We start from the raw sequence: 19,932 nt of genomic DNA, 5'->3' as shown, positions 1-19,932 counted from the left end.
GCCATCTTGCCTTCAATGTGAATACTCATCTCAAAACAAGGATTGATATTTCCAACCTAATTAACTACAAAAGGTAGTTTTCCAAATATTATTGCAAGGAGAATTAAAATTGCTTTACCTGAGTAGTTCATATATATATATATATATATATATATATATATATATATGTACATTTACATCTAAATATATGTTACAGAGTGTGTGATAAAATAGAAATGTTCAGTTTGAAAGACTTTTGTTCCTTACTGAATAGACTCTGATGTTTCCAGGCAATCTAAAAAACAAAGTATTCAAACTTTCTGCATTAATAATGAATGCCTTTCTATCACAGGTTTTGGCATCTAGAAAGAGGGGTGAGAGAAGTCATGAGGAGTTGGTTTAAAGTAGATCTTCCAAAGAAGAGGATTATTGTGGATTAGTGGGCATAGCAAAGAGAGCTTACAGGAATATATAACCCCATATAGAAATAAATACTTTCTTATATAAACTGTTGCTTCATTAAAGAGTTGCTTACATGGGTCTTCTATGCTATGATCTCCAATATGTTAGTCCATAGGAATTTTCTGAAACACTAGTGAAATTTTTCATGTGTTTAGCCTTGGCTTTTTCCTCCAGTGCTTTCTGTAATGAATGACCAAATAGTGTTGGTGCTGATGCCCTAAAGCGTTGTGCTCAAACAAGAACTGATTTCCATTGCATCTCCACTCCTTCTTTTTGGTTAAAATATTTGACGGGTGAGGATGCCTACCTTTGTGGACAACAGGTACTAGAAAATTATTTAAAGAGTGGCACAGTGAAGTTCTTCCAAGCAGCGGGGATGTAGGACCTCACCCCAGGCCAGAAGAGGAAGAAAAGGCACATTTTCAGATGTGGCTGTAAAAGTGTTGATTAATATTGAATAGGGCTTAGCTATTAAGATGGAATAAAATATTTCCTAGAACCTTAGTTTGAGAATAGATTTTCCATTGTATTACTGAGTGCCTTATAAAACTCACAGCCTCACACCCAAAACAGTTTAGAGGTGTGAGAAAAACAAAATGAAGTAATTTCCTGCCTTCAACCTATTAAGAGCACGGTGCTTAATATGAATTGAAACCGAAGGTAACTATTCAGTAATCCTCTCTCACATTCAATTACATAATTGGAATTTCATTCAATGAACCCTATACATACTTTTATATAATGACTGATTTTTTTAAATCAAACAAATTCTGCTTAAAGTAACTCATGGAAAATCATGTATTACTGTTTATCATTTCGTCATAGTTTATCAGTGATTCTTTACTGAAAAACAGAGCAAACACTTATTATAAACATTATGAAATGGTAATCTTCTATTTCCCCTTTAGGTAGTGTTATTGGATAACAAGTCACCAGCTAGTTAGTGGATGTATTTACCTCTCTGTCTGTACAGCTCATGCTGTTTTCTCTTCCCAGTGAATTAATTTGGCAGTAACAATAAGACAAACCAGTGTTGCTGTTGTTAATTGTGGGTCTCCTTAGATGGCCAACTGACCAACTACATTTTGGAGGGTTTATTTCTCTCCTCTAAAATTCTAGGCATTGTGGTGTATATTTATAATTTCAGCTACTCAGGTGGCTATGACAGGAGAATTTTAAGTTTGAAGCTACTCACTGCAAATTTTCAATACCTTATTCAAAGTAAAATTATTTTAAAACTTAACAGTATCTTACTTATATGTCAATGGCTAGCATGTGCAACAAACTAGTTTCAGTCTCTAGCACCCTTTCTTCCCCATGAAAGGGATCTTTGTTCTAACCCTCTTTTTCCCCCCTTGTCCCTCTGAGTTTAGACATACCTCCCAGACACCTTGCCATTTCTCTCACTGGTACTTTTCAATAACAAACCCTTTCCTGCCTAACCCTCTGTGTCAGCTGCTCTTCCATGGACCTGAAGTGCTGTGACACATCAGTAAGATTCCTTTGATTTAAATGAAGTAATTAACTAACTAAATAACTAACGCTTTCTGTGTTTAATGAGTTTACATGACATCCTTGCCTCTTTGTAAAATCTTCTTAGTGTTTTTAATGAATTTTATGCTTTCATCCCATTATTGACTTGTCACATGATATTAAGCTAGAATCATACTTATTTTCTTTAATTTTTTAATAATTTATTTATTGTTATTTTATGTGCATTTGGTGTTTTGCCTGCAGGTATCCATGTGAGAGAGCCTGATCTCCTAGAATGGAGTTTCAGACAGTTGTGAGCTGTCTTGTGAGTTCTGGGAATTGAACCTTGAACCTCTAGAAGAGCAGACAGTGCTCTTAACCTCTTGAAAGAAGAGAATCCATATCTTTTTTCAACACAGTGTTTGGTGTATAAGATGAACTCAGTAATAGTTTTCCACTGAATGCCCCACTGAAACCAAATGACTGAAGCAATTGCATGGACCAATGGGCTCATGAGGGGATACAAGCCTTCCAAGATATGAAAGAAGACATGAGATAAGACACATTTAAGAAATTTTTCCAGTGCTACTGCTTTTCTATCAAACACAATGTTGGTAAAACAGAAAGAAAAAAAATCTGAAATAGTTAAAGTATCAGATGCATTAAATAAACATGTCATTTATAAAACAAAAACAAACTGGAATGCCAAGATTCATGCTAGAGATGTAAGTTTATTTAAAATAAACTTGAGTGGAGAAAATGATGAGGTAAGAAATTTACAAGGATGGATGGTAAAAGAAGTGATCCAATAATTTACATAATATTTTAATTTACCAAATAATTTAATGCCAGCTTTCTCTTGCAGTAGATTTGTAAGGTCAAAGGTCCAAGTTACTCTTTCCTCAGAAAATCGTTTCTTCCAGGTAGATTATGATGCTGAATTCTAGACGGCAAACGCTCATCTATCAATCCTAGATGTTGGAGGAGACGTTGGAATTCCACAAGGTGCAGAAACCATCCCGAGACAATGGGAGTGTTCAGAAAGCAGACCCGCAAAAGCGAGAGCTAAAGCCTGGCTGGTAATAAGATGACTGAACACTCTTGGTGGAAAAGTAACCTGGGCGGTAGAATCCGGACCCACAGCCCTGAGAGCGAATGCCACAGCTTCCACACCCAAAAGATCCAAAACCGGAATTGCCATATCCAAAAGATCCACTAAAGCCTCCGTGGCAGGGTCTGGAGAAGTACTGCTTGGGCCGGAAACAGGATGTCTGGAAGTAGCTGGTCCCGGCACATGGTGAGTGGTCTTCAAGTGGCTCCTCGAAGGTTTCCTGCTGTCCGTAGAAAGAGGAGCCCAGCTGGAAGTTCTTTGGAGAATAGACTGCATTGCTGCTGGGGTAGAAGGAGCCATAGGTGGAGAATGGCTGCCTCAAGAAACCTCCACAAGACTGTGTGGAGTAGTTTCCAGAGTTGCAAACGTAAGACATGCTGTCAGGAGTTCTGGTTTCAGTTGAGTGGCAGTGATGAATCTGCGTCTGTGAGTGCCAACATCTAACACGGGTCCTTATATACCAGAGAGATGGGTGTAGCAGCCTGTGCTCATCTGAATGAGAATGCCTAATTAGCCTCCAGTAAAAACCGAAACACTTTAACCTTCAAAGGACTTCTTATGAATGTGCACTTCTAAGTGAAGGGATTTCATTAGTTTTCAAAGCAAGTATTCATGAAGCAAAAATGCTATTTCTCAATATCTACAGTAAGTGGAATGAAAGCCGATATTAGTGAGGATTTAAGATAGATGCTTCAAGATGTGTTCAGAAGGATGATGCAGCAATAATCCTGCAAGGTTCAACACTCTACCAGCATTTCTATGTTTGTAAACTAGAAAGAGAATTACGACACTCCAAGCTTAGAAACTCGGTGAAAAATAAACAAAAAAAAGGTAAATTCCTATTTTATATTTCTTTCTCCAAGTGTTGTGAACATTAAGAAAGAAACAATACAATACTAATCCTCAGGAGGAAAGAGATTCAAGGTCAGTGCTGTTTATAACATTCTTTTTCAACTCGTGTGTGTGCACAGAATTCTAGAAGGTTGAGAAGACCGAAGTATGCCTGAGTGCTTAGAACATTATATTTTAAAATGATTGTCAGAATCAGAATCTCTTTGTTGTCTTGCCTTTCTTCTCTTCTCTTGATTTCTTCTGCCCCTTTTCTGTTCTTTCCTTATGGGTGACACGTACAGGGCCTCATGTAAGCTCGGTGGAATATGCTGTCAACCCTTTCATTTTTCATAAAAGTTAGAATCCAGTGTCCCCTACCTTCACTGCTTCATGACAGAAGTCATCAATAAGCTTAACAAACTTGCTGATCAAAATACTCTCATCTTCTTAAACTTCATCGCTCCCCTCTTGGTGGTACTGCTGTCCCTGGTAACAAAGTAACAAGCCCTAAACATTATTTCATGGCCATACAAGTTTTTCTTTCAGACGATGGGGCTTTTATTGCAAAACTGTTTTTAAAAATTAAGAAAGTGGAGGGTATCTGTCGCATGCAGATGTTAGAGAAAAATTAAGAATCTGAAGAATTCACAGTTATACAAAAGACCCCTGTATATTGTAATGTGGACAGGATAGGGTATCAAAAGGTATGAGAATTTTATTGGAGAAGAACTGACTTTGGCGTTGCTAATGTTATGTATCTATCGATTAGCTTATATATCCCTCCTAGAAAACTGTGCACTGGGATTTTTCTATACGTTTCCATTAGGTGTGGCATAATTAACAGCAGAGGTGGTACATTGGTACAGGAATAATAAATGACCCTGCGGAAATGGAAAAACTTTGTATATCATTTAGCTTCAACATAAATTATATTATATATTGAAAATGAGCCAAGACTAATTTTATGAAGAATTATGATTACTTGGTCTAATTTTTAAGGACAAATCCAAAATGAGCTGCTTTTATAGGTAAAGAAACTTCTATCCTGAGAGTTCTGGGAATATTGAATCAGGCTGCTATAACTAGAATTCCAATTTGATTTAAAAAATAACTGGAGACATTTGTGAAAATCTTTTCCAAAGTCTATATTTTATGAGTCTATAGATTGTAAGCTAACAAAATAAAGAAGAAACAGAGGAAGAAGAAGGAGAAGGAGGAGGAGAAGGGAACAAAGGAAAGCAAATGGTGCTCTTTTATCCAAATAAGCATTGCTATTGTTGAGAACTTAAAGGAAGTGTTCTACAGTATGAAACAACTCTAGCAGCACCTACGGCACACCAGTACAGCCCTCTACGCCCCCCCCCCCCCTTGCCGGCATCAGTCTTCATTAGATCCTGCACCGAGGTGGAACCCAAGCCATGGAAATCAAGGAAATATGATCCTCACACTGGACAGTTTGCAATACTTGTCAGAAGCCCCTGAGAACAATTTAAGTCAAAGTGATATATGTTGTCTTCAGAGTGAAGGGATCATCTCCTGGCTAAGGTTCCTTTGGCCTGACACCTCAAGGCAATTGCTTTACAAGCTTTCTTGAGAATGAGCACCTTTAGCAGGTCGTGGGGACTGTTTTCAGTGTGAATTGATGACCATGATTAGAGTTAGAAATATATTGAACATTCAAGCTTTGTTTCTTTTAATACATTTTATCCTCTTAGGTGAATAACCTTTAGCATTCAAACTAGCCCAAAGCATAGAGTGTACAGCTCACAGCACAGTTAACCGCTCCCACCCTACCTCACACCCACCCATCCATACACATAAACAGATAAAAGTTAAGACTGGCATTTAATATATGGAATCTATTCATAGGCAGATGCATGAGAAATAGGATCTCTCTATATTTCAGTAAAGCCATTCAAACTGAGGTCTGATTTTTAAAAAGTCCTCATACATCTTGCATATCCACATGTGGATGACTCTATTCATCACAGAAGCTTGCCACTTTGCAGCAGCAATCAGTGTGTGTTTTTGTTTCAAAGAAGTGACTGACTGGATCAGGGAACAACTTTGCTAGCCAGATGGCAACAATTTTGGACAGATTGTGCAATGGGTATCAATTATTTTTAATTAAGCTAGCTTCCCTCAGCCCAGACAGTCTACCTCTAAAGCAGATTTCTGAGTGATGTACAGGGTGATCTTTTGCTGATGGAAGATGAATAATAGCTTTGAAGATTGAGCACTATTACCCGAATTCCAGGGCCACAGACATCACTGCTCTATCCAGTTGTGAAACCACACGAAAAGTAAGTATGCATGACTGTGATGGTATTTTCAATTCAATTAAAGCCACAGGTAACTTGTGTTCATGCGCCATGGGGATGACGCACTCAAGGACGGGGTATATAAATGCCGTGTGTCCAAGCAGGATCATTCAAACTCTGAACGTTCTTCTCTTCAAAGACTTCTCTCTTTTCAGCATGTCCTGCCAAAGCTGCTCTGGAAACTTCTCCTCCCAGTCCTTTGGGGGCCACCTGCAATACCCAGTCTCTTCTTGTGGTTCCTCCTACCCCAACAATGTCTTCTACACCACTGACCTCCAAACTCCCATCACCCACCAGCTGGACTCCTCTCTCCACAGTGGGTGTCAGGAATCCTTCTGTGAGCCCAGGAGCTGCCGGACATCTTTTGTGACTTCCAGTCCCTGCCAGAGGCCTTGCTGCCACCAGAGGATTCCAGTGTCCTACAGGCCCTGCCACTCAACTTTCTCAGGATCTCTGGGCTTTGGTTCCAGGGGTTTCCAGTCTTTTGGTTGTGGCTACCCAACCATGGGCTTTGGATCCCGTGGTTTCCAGTCAGTGGGATGTGGTGCTCACACTTTCTCATCCCAAAATTGTGGGTCCAGCTTTTATCGCCCAACCTGCTTCTCTACTAGAAGCTGCCAGTCCGTTTCTTACCAACCCAGCTGTGGCAATGGCTTCTTCTGATTTCACACTGGGGAAACTAGAAATGTAAGAGATGTCTCCCACCTACTGTGTTAAGAGCTACACTGTCTTTTGATCTTCTGGGTATGCTAGGAGTTTGACTTCTACCCACTCCCATGAATCCCTGTAACCAAAACAAGTATTTCGTTTCCTTATCAATATACAGACATGTAAAAGTCAAACGTAGTTCTTTCCTCGCGTATCTCTTAGTAATTTCTCAGTCTGTAAATGCCTTAACTTTTATGAAGGAGAAAGATGTAAGTTTAAATAAAAATATGCATTTGGACAGCTGCGCATCTTGTGAATACCGTTATTGCTTTCATCTTCTTGTTGTCAAAACTACATCAAAATAACTCCTTAAGCTTTTTCATATCTTGCACTTACAATTTTAAAAAGGAAAATCACCCTATTGTATTTGTAGAATATTTTTTTCAATTTTTGTTTTCTCCATCTGTTAAAACTTTCACACAGTGAAATGAAGAAAACGTATCATTAGGATGGAAGATCGACTTTCTGCTATGTAAGGAATTATAAATCAGTATTTTGTGCGAAATATATAATTTGGAAGGAATATTAGGTAGACTGTTCCATATAGTATTGGAAGAGATTATCTAGTAAAAATTCTAAAATATAAGCAAAATTGCAGATAAATAAGAAGTTGCATGATAATGAGTTAGGTGAAAAATAGGGTGCATTCACTCCACTTTGACTGTCAGAAAAAATTCTGAATGAAATCTCTAACACACACAATAATCCCTAACAAGTATAATGAACATTGTTCATATATTAATTATGTATTTTGGGATGTCTCAATCTGGCTTTGTGTTTCTGGAATTTGATGAAAAACCTTAAAAAAACTATTAAAACCCATGAAAATGGCATAGAAGTGGGAAATCGTATTTGAATAATGGACGGTATGCAAAGACCTCATGAGTTAATAGTGATTCCTGGAGGAACCACTATGAAAGGTGGAGATGATTCAGCCCCCAGGCTCACCAGGTGCTGGTTTTATTCTGGTTTTGTCTCAGCATCCAGTATTGTTTGCTAATTGTCTCACAGTTTTCCCTTTCCTGAGCATCAGCAGGAACTCCATCAGCATGCCTAAGGGCTGGTCTAGTGAACCAGGAGTTGATTTTTGCTGTGTGTCCATCTAGTGGGGTTCAAGACTGAGGTAAAATTAACTATCTTTTGTTAGACTTAGGATCCAAGAAGTCTTCATTTTTAAAACATCCTTCTAAAAAAAGAGACCACTTTTCATTCAAAGGTGGCATGCATAAAGATCACGGTGAGAGAAATTATTGTTATAATATACAGGACAGTATGCTCATTTAAAAAGAAGACCTACATAAAGTTGGGTCTTTCTTGTTCCTTTCCAGGGTTTATTATGAGCAGGTCCATGCCCAGCAAGACACAGTAATACCCATTACCAACCAGTAGGTGGAGGTAGTGGGGAAAGTTAGGTGTTCTTGAAGTGCAGGCATGAATTTATACTGTATCTGAACACGTAAAGAGTAATCTAAACCCTCTAGCTATGGTGGTGTGAGCATGCCTCATATCCTTAAATACACAACTACTTATTTTATTATTTGAAACAGCATCTAGAACTTGAAACTTTGAAAAGTGATTCTTTTCAAAAGCAATCAGTTAAAAATGCATTTTTAATGTAAAGAGAGTTATATTTACATTACCAGAAGAGGTTTCTTGTGAGCGTACAACTTGCATAATAATTGGATGGCATCCCCATGACAGTAGGTGCCATCATTGGAAAGTTTAACATGTAATTTTATTGAAGACACATAGTGTATGTGTCAACCGGATTAGAATAATGGGCCTGGAGAATGCCGCAGGGCTTAAGACAAAGTGCTACTCCTTCACATTCTAGAACAGTTCCCACATCTGGGGACTCATAATTGCCTGTATCTCCAGCTCTAGGGCCATCAGACCCCTCCGAATGTGTGGTGACTGCCCTCATGGGCACATAGCTATAAACAGAGCCTATATATATGTATATACATGTGTGTGTGTGAGTAGGTGTGTTATAAATATTTATTTGTAATTATATAAATGTATTTATATTTAATTATACATATAATTTAAAATAAAATCAATGTTTTAAAAGAAAGAATAGCAATTAAATAAAAGGCCGATTTAAACAGAATGTGCCAAACCTGCATAAGCCCAAGTCAGAAGAAATTAAGGCATGGAGAAGACGTGTAGACACATTTTTTTACCCCAGTCATGCAATAATTGCCAGTTGTTAGCTGGGGGACAAAGAACGGTCAGTTTATTTACTTATTTTTTTTTTAAAGAGTGTAGCCCCTGGTCAGGTGATCATACTTCAGTGGTAAGACCAAAGATTTGCGGAGCACAATTTGCTCTTGGATATTTTTTAAGGACATAAGGTGGATGGATAGGAAAGGAGGTTGGATTTTGGGACAGTTGGGGAATGAATACGATCAAATAAAACTTTGGAGGAAACAGTCTGAAGGAACTAATTAACAGATGGTGATTGCTCAGTTTGGGGAGACAAAAAGTTTTGTTTATGAATAAACTTTGTACACGACTTTACATTTGTTTTAAGACCTCTCCCCTAGCATAAAATTAGTATTTTGTGCTTATATTTAAACAAATAAACATAAAACTAATAAAAGATGCAAGCCCATGAAGAAATGCTTTTCCCTGTTGGACTGACCCTGGGGTAGACAACTCTGGAAGTCTATCCAAATGTCCTTGAATGTAAGGAATACAAGTAAATATAAAAATAGATGTTTGCAAACAAAATTAAGGAAGCAGTCTGACATGTCATGAGCTCCCCAAAAGAATCCAAGCCTATGAGCAAACTAAAAATAAAGGATACAATACACTGAGGTGTCAGCTTGCACAGGTTTATTAGATTGAAATTTTAATTTTCAATAGCTCTTGGATGAAAACCAAAGAGAACATACATAATTTTTCCAAAGTGAGGAGAGAAAGGAATAATTTTAATTTATTCACAAATTACAGAATCTCCCAGAAATTGAAGATCTCAGAAATACCAGACAGAGTAAGAATGGGTAGGTAAGAAAGCAATGACTGCAGAGCGTAGATATATTGTTTGAAGATGCTCAACAGTAGACTCCATGGAGGATGTTACCACAGGCTGGTTTATAACAAGGGTGGCAGGCACTACCAGGCAGGTGAGTTGGATAGCAGAATCTTAACCCATAACTCTGGAAAGGGACGCCAGAGACTCTGCAATACAGTGATTCAAGACCACTGGGTCCACAACCCACTATGTAGCACCCGCTAGATCCACAATCCAGGGAATGGAAATGGCTGGGCCCGAAGCTCAGAGACCCAGCATATGTCCCCTGGCAGGGACTGCAGGGTGTGGAGCTCCTCGGGTAGGAGCAGGCTGTCTGGCAGGGACTCAACACCACGTAGGACCTCTGGCAGTTGATGGGCTCAATGCAGATCTCCTGACAGCCACTGTGTAAAGAGGATTCCTGCTGGCAGGTGCTGGGAGAACAGCTAGTGGTGCTGTAGACCAGGTTGGAAGAGTCACAGGAGCAACCTGAAGAGGGCAGGCAGTGCCTCAAGGAGGTGGAGAAGTTTCCAGAGCAGCAGTCACAGGTCATGTTGACAGGAGATGTGAGCTCAGCTGGATATACCTGAGAGGATCTTGAGTTTGAATGTAATCTGTGCAGAGCTGGGTTTATATATTCTCAGCAACAGGTGTGGTACTCAACAGCGTAATGCTTGTCCTGTGTGTTTTGTCCTTTACAAAGTGCAACTCAGTAATTTCTCTATAATTATAGAGACATTTGAATGTTTTTCTGCACAGTACATTTATGGCTGTTGTAATTTCACTGTAACAAAGGACATTGAGCTACTCCTATTTCAGAAATGCAATGATTATTTTACACTCAAAATTATTTCATCATGTCCAGGAAAATCCTTTTTCCTCTTGACATACTTTTTGTGCATTTTGTCACAGGATGCTATGAGGAAAATATTTTTCTTTACAGGGTATGGAATGAGAGTAACCACCTTATATTTTGTTGGTGACTTGGAAACACCTCTTCGGGCTTGATGTGGGACCTATTGAAGATGAACCCTAAAGTCACCATTCTTTCTCATGTTTCAAATTATTTTCTGTGATTTAAACAACATAACTCAACAAAAGGCTAAAAGGATAAACGGGGTAACATAGAACCTAGGAAGAGAGAGCGCTAGACTGATTGGATGACTGGAGCTGTGGTAGCAAGGGACAAACTAAGCCTCACAAGTGGGAACTTTGGACCCATTGAATGGAGTTCATCTTGTAAATGCCAAAAACATGAGACAAGGAAATAAATTTTAGATCCAGCACATCTGACTTGTTGCTTGATGTATCACTGGTGTGACTGTGGAGATCTCACTTCACACTGGTGGGATCGTGGTGATTTCACCCCTGCCACCAAGAGACACAGAAGTTTAGTAGAATGTGGACCTTTCTGCTGTTTTTACAATGTTTTGGGCAATGACTGAGCCCAAGAAAGACAAAGGAATCTCAGGAAATTCTACCTGCCAGCTTTAACACATGGTACCCCAGTGGCCTTAAGCAACAAACTGAGCTTGTATAATTCTTGGGGAAACTGTCTCTTCCTTCTAAGCCCTCTTAAGGAAAAAGACAGAAGGAGAAATACAGAAATACGAATATATTAAATAATGCTTAAACTATTTTGACCATAAAATTTATTATTTTATGGATGTCAGAGATTTCAGATGAATGCTAATCTCTGGCATATCTAATATGGCTGGCAAAACTATTTTAGTTGGTTACTTATTTTAAAAACATCTGTGAATTTTAATTTGGACACTGGTTACCTGGTATCTAAGTAATGTCTGCTAAACAAAGTTTTAGCCCCTAAAAATTTTCTAAAGAGTAAAAATAAAATAATAGATGTTATGTTCATTAGATATCAGTAGAAAAGAAAGATATTCATATGCAAACTTCGACAAATAAAGTTTTATTTGTTTTAAATCAGTTTAACTTAAGTCAATACTATGTTATATGTATATATATATATATATATATATATGTAATGAGATGTAGAGCACTTTTACATGTGAGCAGCTAATATGATGCTCCCTTAGAAAAATGAGCATCTATAAGAGTGAAATAAAGTTTAAGTTAGATTTTACAAATACACACACGTGTATTCCATATGCATAAAATATACACAGACATAAGCACACATTTAATAAAATGAATTTCCTGTTACTTTGTTTTATAATAAATCATAAGGTCCTCATTACAATTTTTTATTTATATTGTTTGAATAATAATAAAATATATAAGTCATGATTAAGTATATTATCATATCAAATATAATAAAGTGAAAAACTTAAGAAGCAAATTTTTGTGACTGTTTTGAATATGGTAGTCAGTAGATTTTTAAATAAATTATGACATTGCACTAATTAAAGTATAATTTTAAGATATTTTAAAAAGTGTATACCATCTATACTTCCAATAAAAGTCTTTCATTACTTTGTCAATAATTTTATTCATCTCTGCCTTTCATATTACTTTTTAAAAATGTTATGCATATTTGTATTATGTCTTTACAATATTTGCATACCTGGTGCAGTTCGAGGCCAGAAGAGGGTGTTGAATTCCTTGAAAACAGAGTTACAGATGGTTATGAACCACCATGTGAGTTGAGAATTAAATCCAAGTCCTTTTGAAGAGCAGAGGGTGTTCTTAGCTATATTGCATGATTACATTTGAGTCTCTGTTTGATTGATTTTAATTTATAATTGTAAATTTTAATAATCAAATCATGTGCATGTAAGCAGAGGACTCAAAAAACAGGAAATGTCCTTGAGATCTATTGAGAGTAAAACTGACTGCCTTGGTCAGTGGGAATACCTGTGTTAAGATTGGCCGTCTGCATCCCTCTCCTTTTATTTTCTCTAGGCTCAGTCATTCCTTAGAGTAGTGGATCTTAACCTTCTTAAAGCTGTGACCCTTCAATACAGTTCCTGATGCTGTGGTGACCCCCAGCTGTAAAATTATTTTGCTGCTTCTTAATAAGTATAATTTTGCTATTGTAATGAATCATAATGTAAATATATGATATGCAGGATTACTGATATGTGATCCCAAAAGGTTGATCCCTATAGGTTGAGAATCACTGCTCTAGAGAGAATTTATCTACAATATTCTAAACAAAACATGTGCAAATTATGTCAAGAGTAAAGAATGGAGATTGTTCTGGAAATCATAGAATATTAGTGTAAATCAATCATGACATTCCTGTCATAGGAACAGCTTATTATATTTGCCATTATGAAAATCACAGCAGCCACAAATACACTGTGCAGAAACATGCTCAAGTTCAATTAAATTAAAAGATTACTTCTGAGTTGCACATTTAAAAAGTTGAAAGCACAAAAATATGACAAGAAAATCCTGCTGGGTACTACACCAACTGCTGAGATTATACACATGCATCTCCCCACAAGGTAACACTGAACTCAGAATCTTCTCAGTTGTATCCAGCTGAGTTCATATCCCTATCGATATGTCCTTCAAAGGCTTTTTTGGAATATTCACTACTCTCTTCATTAAGTGTTATCTGCTCTCCTTGGGTTCCTGGTGTGTCTCTTGCTAGCCCAGTAATTGTCTACAGCACTACCAAATATTCTCTCAGTACCTGTCAACTCAAGTCCTCTCCGTGCAGCGATTATTAGATGACCTGTAGTGAGCCAAGATGCTTCCCAAAGTCTTATATGCTGTCTACCCCTGTCATATGTCCTGCTATTACCATAGAACATCATGACTTACAGCCCCTGTGAGAAAACTTTAAGGTGGATTTCTGATCTTTTGTTAAAGGAGCTGCCATTCCAGATCCTATGCATCTAGAAACTGCCACTCAGTTGCCTGTGAATCTAGTAGTTTCAGATCTCTGAATTATGGAGTTCCTGGCTTCCCTTCCACTAGTTGTATGTCCTATGATACCCATCTTATATGACTTTTTGTACTAACAGCCTTCTTATTACAATCCAAACTGAAGAATGGGCTATATGGCATCAATTACTAGGTCTTTATATTCTTACAATATTGAAGTCAAAGTCTCTAAACCTTAACTAGTGCTTCCACAATTACCCCTACTAACAGTTTCTTTTATGTCTTCACTTTCTGTCAGATTCTAAAATGAGGTGAGTAACCAAATTATGCCTATTTTATCATTGAATAATTTGGCACAATTTGACACCACAATATATTGCTCCTATTATTAGTATTTTGCTTATAGCTTTTGCCTTTGCAGATTTGAATGACTAATTAATTATAGGTATGATTGTTCAATTGGATTGAAAAATACATACATTGTATTGTGGTATATTTCTTATCCAGAGTAGCCAATTCCTGGAAGACGGTCCTTTGTTTCTGTAAACATTACTCAAAGGCAGTGAGTATTGCTCAGATTTGAGGACATTAATTTCTGCTCATCCAGAGAAAATAAGTAATAAGGACATAATCAATTAAAAAATAAGAATGAAATATTATAGAATTCTCAAGATGTTTCTTATACACCAAGAAAAATTGATATATTATGTAAATTTAGATTATCATCCCCCAAAAAAACCAAACCTAAAAATTTTTAGATAGACAAAGATTGCATGTGAGAAAACCATAGTTAGGGAGGTTACGAAAACCTCCTAATACTTCTCCTAGGCTCAGCATTCAGCAGCCTGAGAGCCAGGGTTCCTAGAAACTTTGGTTATATTTTATTACTTAGTCTCAAATGAGAATTTAAGTTAGAGACATGGAAATCATTTTTTGGCCTATGATCTTGGACAAAAGGTGTTACTATACAAATAAATATAAAGAAAGAATAAAGTAACATCTTAGAGTCACTTATACAAGGCACAACTGCGGTGCAATACTCTAGAGATTTTCAGACACGTTCTGGAGAGGCTCTTGGAACTTTCTGCTCAGGGATCTGATGATACAAAGGTAAAAACATTTCTTCATCAACTTCTATCTTTTACTGGTTAAAGTTGTGTAATTTCCTGCATTTCTTTCAACTGTGTAATGGAAAAAGAATAGGTGGAACCATTTGTTTTCCTGGTATGACCTTCGAGATAACTAAGTACACAGCCAAAGAAGTATTGTGAAAACTCTAGGGAAGATATTCATAATACATTTGTAAACCTGCAATAATGTGCACCATTTCATCTATGGGAGTGTTCTACATGAAATAAAGTAATATGAGACAAAGATTTTCATCTAGCTTCAAGACACATAAGAGAACAAAAAATTATTAACAGCTTCAGACTGAAGAAAAGGAGGACTCAAAGGGGGTTTGAAGCTTGCCTAAGTTTGTACACCAAAGCCTAGTAAAAATGGAATTCTTGAAGTTATCTCCATTCTTTGTTCTTTCCTGAATTATTGTTTTCTAAATATATTTAATTATTGGTGTAATCAAGTCTTTTGTCTTCTTGCCATAATGGAAATTGTCTCATATGAATAGATGGAGTCAATTGCACCTATCTCATTATCCTCATGGAGAGAATTCACAATAAAATATTAAAAAAAGAAATAACAAAAGAAAAGAATATGCGAAGGTAAAGAGTTTTAGGTAAGTTAAAAATTTATTTCAAAACAGTTTTGTAAACTATCATATTGAAGGATTGATTGGTAGGAAAACATTTGATACTCTCCAACATATGATTACTAATGTCAGAGCATTCAGATTTAAATTCAGTGCAATAGACACTTGGGCTGCCTCCATTTCCTGGCTATCATGAATAGCGCACAAATGAACATGGATAAAACTTATCTCAGTACGAGGATAGAGATAAAGCACATACAGTACATACGATATAAAATACATAGGGCACATACCCAAGAGTAGTATAGCCGGGTTATATGCTCGGTAGGTCTATTTCTAACTTTTCAAGGAACATCTGTAGCGACTTCCACAGTAGTTGCACCGTTTGCAAATCTAACAACAGTACATAAGTGTTACCTTTGCACCTGAATCATGTCAGCATTATTGACATGTTTTAAAAATCTTAGCAATTCTGAGTGACATAAGCAGAAACTTCAAAATAGTTCTAATTTGAATTTCTCTCATGGCTAAGGATGTTGAAAAGTTTTAAATACTTTGCTTAACCATAAAAATTCTCCTGTTGAGACACTGCATTTAGTTCCATTCTGCATCTTTTATTTTGTTTTTGTTTCCTTGGTACTTTTTGTTCTTCTTCTTCTTTGCATATTTTCAATACTACCCCTCTGTCTGATGTACAGTTAGGAAAGACGTTCACTCTAGTCTGTCTCTTCTTTGAAACAATGGTTCTTTTGAAGGGCAGAAGTTTTTTTTTATTTAGTTTTAGGAGGTTCTATTAGGAAATTGTTGGTCATCATAACTGCACTACTGGTGTACTATCGAGATTAAGTCCTAAACTGAAACATAGCTCCTACTTTCGCGACTAACATCCAAGGGCTCAAGTCTTAGGTTGAATGATTCACTTAGAGCTGAGTTAGTCTTTGAGAAGGATGAGAGGTAAGGTTCTGATTTCATTCTACTACCTACAGCTTTCTAATTTTATCAGTGTCATTTTTTGAAGATGATATCTTTTCTCCAACGTGTATTTTTAGCCTATTTTTTGGATAGTGGGCTTATATCTAGGTTTTTCATTGTATTTCAGTGATCAGTTTTCACAACTGAGATCAGACCAATCCATGAACATGGGAGGTCTTTCCATAGTCAAGTATCTTCTTTAATTATTTTACTCAGCGTTGTAGAGTTTTTGTTGCACAAAACTTTTTTTTTTTTTGGATTTTTCGAGACAGGGTTTCTCCGTGGCTTTTGGTTCCTGTCCTGGAACTAGCTCTTGTAGACCAGGCTGGCCTCAAACTCACAGAGATCCGCCTGCCTCTGCCTCCCGAGTGCTGGGACTAAAGGCGTGCGCCACCAATGCCTGGCTGTTGCACAAAACTTTTATATTTTATGTTAGTTTTTCACAAGATTAAAAAAAATCTTCTAGGATCATTGTAAGGATTTTTCTTTGTAAGTTCATACACTGATGAATGGGTCATGAAAATATGGTACACTTTTACAATAAAATATTATTAAGAAAAATGAAAATGCAAAATTGTTATATAAATGAATGAAGCTGGAAACAATATTCTGAGAGAGGGAATAGAAAGCCTGAAAGACAAACACTCACGTTCTTGTTCCTGCATGGATGTTTGCCTTGAATCTTTAGAAATGTGTGTTTGAATTAGAATACTTAAATAAGTTAGAAAAACAGTAAAGATCAATCAGGAATGCTTCTAAAAGAGAGGTAGTATAATTCAGATGGTAATAAAGTTAAATGGGGATATTGGAGCAAGAAGTATTAAGAGGAGTGATGGGCAGGAGGATAAGGAAGAAGGGGATGTGGGAAGAGATAGCTAAAGCTAAAGACTTTTTAAAAGCCAAATAGAAATCAACTACTGTAGAAGGTACACACACACACACACACACACACACACAAACACACACACAATTTACATACAACAGGGATTCAATGCCCCTGCTAGACAGCATAGGCTATCATATATAGCTCAGTGACAGGAAAGTGTTACCTCTTTCAGAGCTGTTGGTGAGCAGACACCCTGGAGCCCCAAACATTAAGGGTTAATTGTCATTGTTCTTGGTTATCCTCAAGACCTTGATGATGAGACTATATTGCTAAAGACAGTACATACTTGAGTCAAAGACCATGAAACAATCATGTTTCTGACATGGAAGCTTAAACTTTACTGTCTTGTTTTCAAAGACCTGGAAAGTGACATCCATGTGCTCTCCACCAACTATACGATTTATTTTCAAAATTGCACAGATAAGATTTCATATATTTAGTCTTCATGAATGTTCTTCTTTCTCTAGAATCTCTCAAAAGAGAGGGCCCAGGAAAAAGATAAATGGCCTGAACACCTATGCAGACTCAAGGTGTTTACATAGTAGCAGAAGAGGGAAACTGGGTTAAAGTGGTCTGTCAAAAGCTCCTAGAAATCCTTTTATATCTCCTAGGCTCAGTCGCTATCTCATAGCAATCCCTGAGGAGCAAGTTCTGCATAAACCTTAGCAGAAAGATCCATATTCAGTTAAATGTCTGTAACTTAAGGTATAAGAAGTGGAATCCCACTGCTGAACAGACAAGAATCCAGGGCTACTTTAAGCAGCTTGTCAGATGTACTGGATTTCAGCTATCAACTACTGGCCATTTACCCTCTTAACCCCCTTCTAATAGTGCAAAACTTAACACTTGTGAGCTACCTCAGCTTCTCCATTACTACCCCAGTCTTTCTCTACCTACGTTCACTGTTATTCAGTTTTTCTTTTCCTTTTCTTTTCATCCTCAACCCCCTTCTCTCTTTTTCTCTATGTGTGTTTGTCCCTTTTTACTGGAGGAGGAAAATCAAACAAACGGGTAGTAAGGAGTGACAAACATGGGATATGTTTGAAAATTTTAGAAACTATGGTGGTGGTAATAGGGTTAATCTTTAATAGGTTCCAGTCAAGCCCAATGTGATGCTACCAATTTGTGAACAAAAAGCTAAGTCGCTTTTGCTCCATACCACCTGAAGAAAAATAGTTCCTCAAAAAAATCCAGTGGGAAAAAAAAACACACACAGTAAGTATGTCATGAGGAAAAAGAACATGATAAAATGATCTTTGGTGTCCAACAATCACAGCACTTAGGACACAGCGGTAGCTGACGGCCTTTTGCTCTAACAATGAAGTTACAACAGCCATAAATATACCTTGAGGAAACTATTCATAAGTAGCTGCCATTACAGAGAAACTTGCGAGTAGCACATTTTTAAAGGACAGAACACACACAGGACAAGGAAGACCATATTGGGTACCACACCTATTGCTGAGAGTATATAAACCCAGCTCTCCACAGGATGACATCCAAACTCAGAGTCTTCTCAGTCGCATCCAGCTGAGCTCACATCTCCTCTCAACATGGCCTACAGCTGCTGCTCTGGAAACTTCTCTACCTCCTGTAGGTGCAGCCTGCCCACCTCAGGTTCATCCTGTGACTCTCCTTGGCCCAGCAATCTGGTCTACAACACCACCAGCTGCTCATCCTGCACCTGCCAGCTGCACAGTGATTGTCAGGAGACCTGCACTGAGCCCACCAGCTGCCAGAGGTCCTGCGTGGTGTCCAGCCCCTGCCAGGTGGAATCCACTGTGAACACCGGCTGTCAGGAGACCTGCATTGAGCCCACCAGCTGCCAGAGGTCCTGCGTGGTGTCCAGACCCTGCCTGGTGGAATCCACTGTGAACACTGGCTGTCAGGAGACCTGCATTGAGCCCACCAGCTGCCAGAGGTCCCGTGTGGTGTCCAGACCCTGCCAGACAGGCTGCTACTACTCGAGGAGCTCCACACCCTGCAGTCCCTGTGAGGGGACATACACTGGGTCTCTGAGTTGTGGGTCCAACAACTTCCATCCTCTGGGCTATGAATCTAGAAGCTTCTTTTCAGGGGACTGTGGACCCAGGGGCTTCAGATCTCCGAATTACGAAATCCCTGTATTTCCTTTCTTGAGTGATGTGTCCACATTCTGTTACCCAACTTACCTGCTTTTTAATACCTACCAGCCTTCATTTTGTGTTCCAACTTGTGGGCCACGTCTCTCTGGAATCAGCTGTTAGCTCTGTACGTTCTACAGTATTGTGGTCAATGTCTCTATCCTATACTCATTTTTCATACTTATCACTTACATCTTTCCTCTCTTTCTTCTAATAGGAACTTCTCAACTTCTAGTAGAACCTGGGATGGGTGTATAATCACAGTTATACTTTACCGACAGTAATGCTGTTATATACTGTGCTGTTTAGTTGTTGTCCTACAGTATATGAAAGTGAAAAGTTATTATAATAAACTTGTGCAACCTGACACCTCAGTATATTGCTCACATTATTATTATTCTTGTTGTTACTATTAATTATATTTTCTTTTACGGATTTGTCACACTAAATTATATATTATGATTCTGTGGTTAGATCTTAGGAACAAATAACTTGGTATTTTTTTGTGACCCTTGTTTGGAGTAGTTAA

At 37.7% G+C, this 19,932-nt stretch overlaps 4 protein-coding genes across 4 annotated transcripts; 2 read left to right on the top strand and 2 right to left on the bottom strand.

Moving 5' to 3' along the window:
- Window positions 1–2,951: 2,951 nt before the first annotated feature.
- LOC142838552 (keratin-associated protein 15-1-like) lies at window positions 2,952–3,401 on the bottom strand. Its single transcript, XM_075954014.1, has one exon. It carries the CDS (start codon window positions 3,399–3,401, stop codon window positions 2,952–2,954), a length of 450 nt encoding a protein of 149 aa, XP_075810129.1.
- A 2,932-nt stretch (window positions 3,402–6,333) lies between these two features.
- On the top strand, window positions 6,334–6,840 carry LOC142838549 (keratin-associated protein 14-like). Its single transcript, XM_075954001.1, has one exon. It carries the CDS (start codon window positions 6,334–6,336, stop codon window positions 6,838–6,840), a length of 507 nt encoding a protein of 168 aa, XP_075810116.1.
- A 3,101-nt stretch (window positions 6,841–9,941) lies between these two features.
- On the bottom strand, window positions 9,942–10,454 carry LOC142838535 (keratin-associated protein 13-1-like). The gene has a single exon (XM_075953992.1). The coding sequence runs from the start codon at window positions 10,452–10,454 to the stop codon at window positions 9,942–9,944; it is 513 nt and encodes a 170-aa protein (XP_075810107.1).
- An 8,379-nt stretch (window positions 10,455–18,833) lies between these two features.
- Window positions 18,834–19,526, top strand: LOC142831320 (keratin-associated protein 13-1-like). The gene has a single exon (XM_075945109.1). It carries the CDS (start codon window positions 18,834–18,836, stop codon window positions 19,524–19,526), a length of 693 nt encoding a protein of 230 aa, XP_075801224.1.
- The last annotated feature ends 406 nt before the right edge of the window (window positions 19,527–19,932 follow it).

Source organism: Microtus pennsylvanicus, chromosome 1 (assembly GCF_037038515.1).
Source record: "Microtus pennsylvanicus isolate mMicPen1 chromosome 1, mMicPen1.hap1, whole genome shotgun sequence".
NCBI classification, from domain to species: domain Eukaryota; kingdom Metazoa; phylum Chordata; class Mammalia; order Rodentia; family Cricetidae; genus Microtus; species Microtus pennsylvanicus.
Note: the sequence above shows the minus strand (reverse complement) of the source record. Positions and strands in the feature narration are given on the sequence as shown.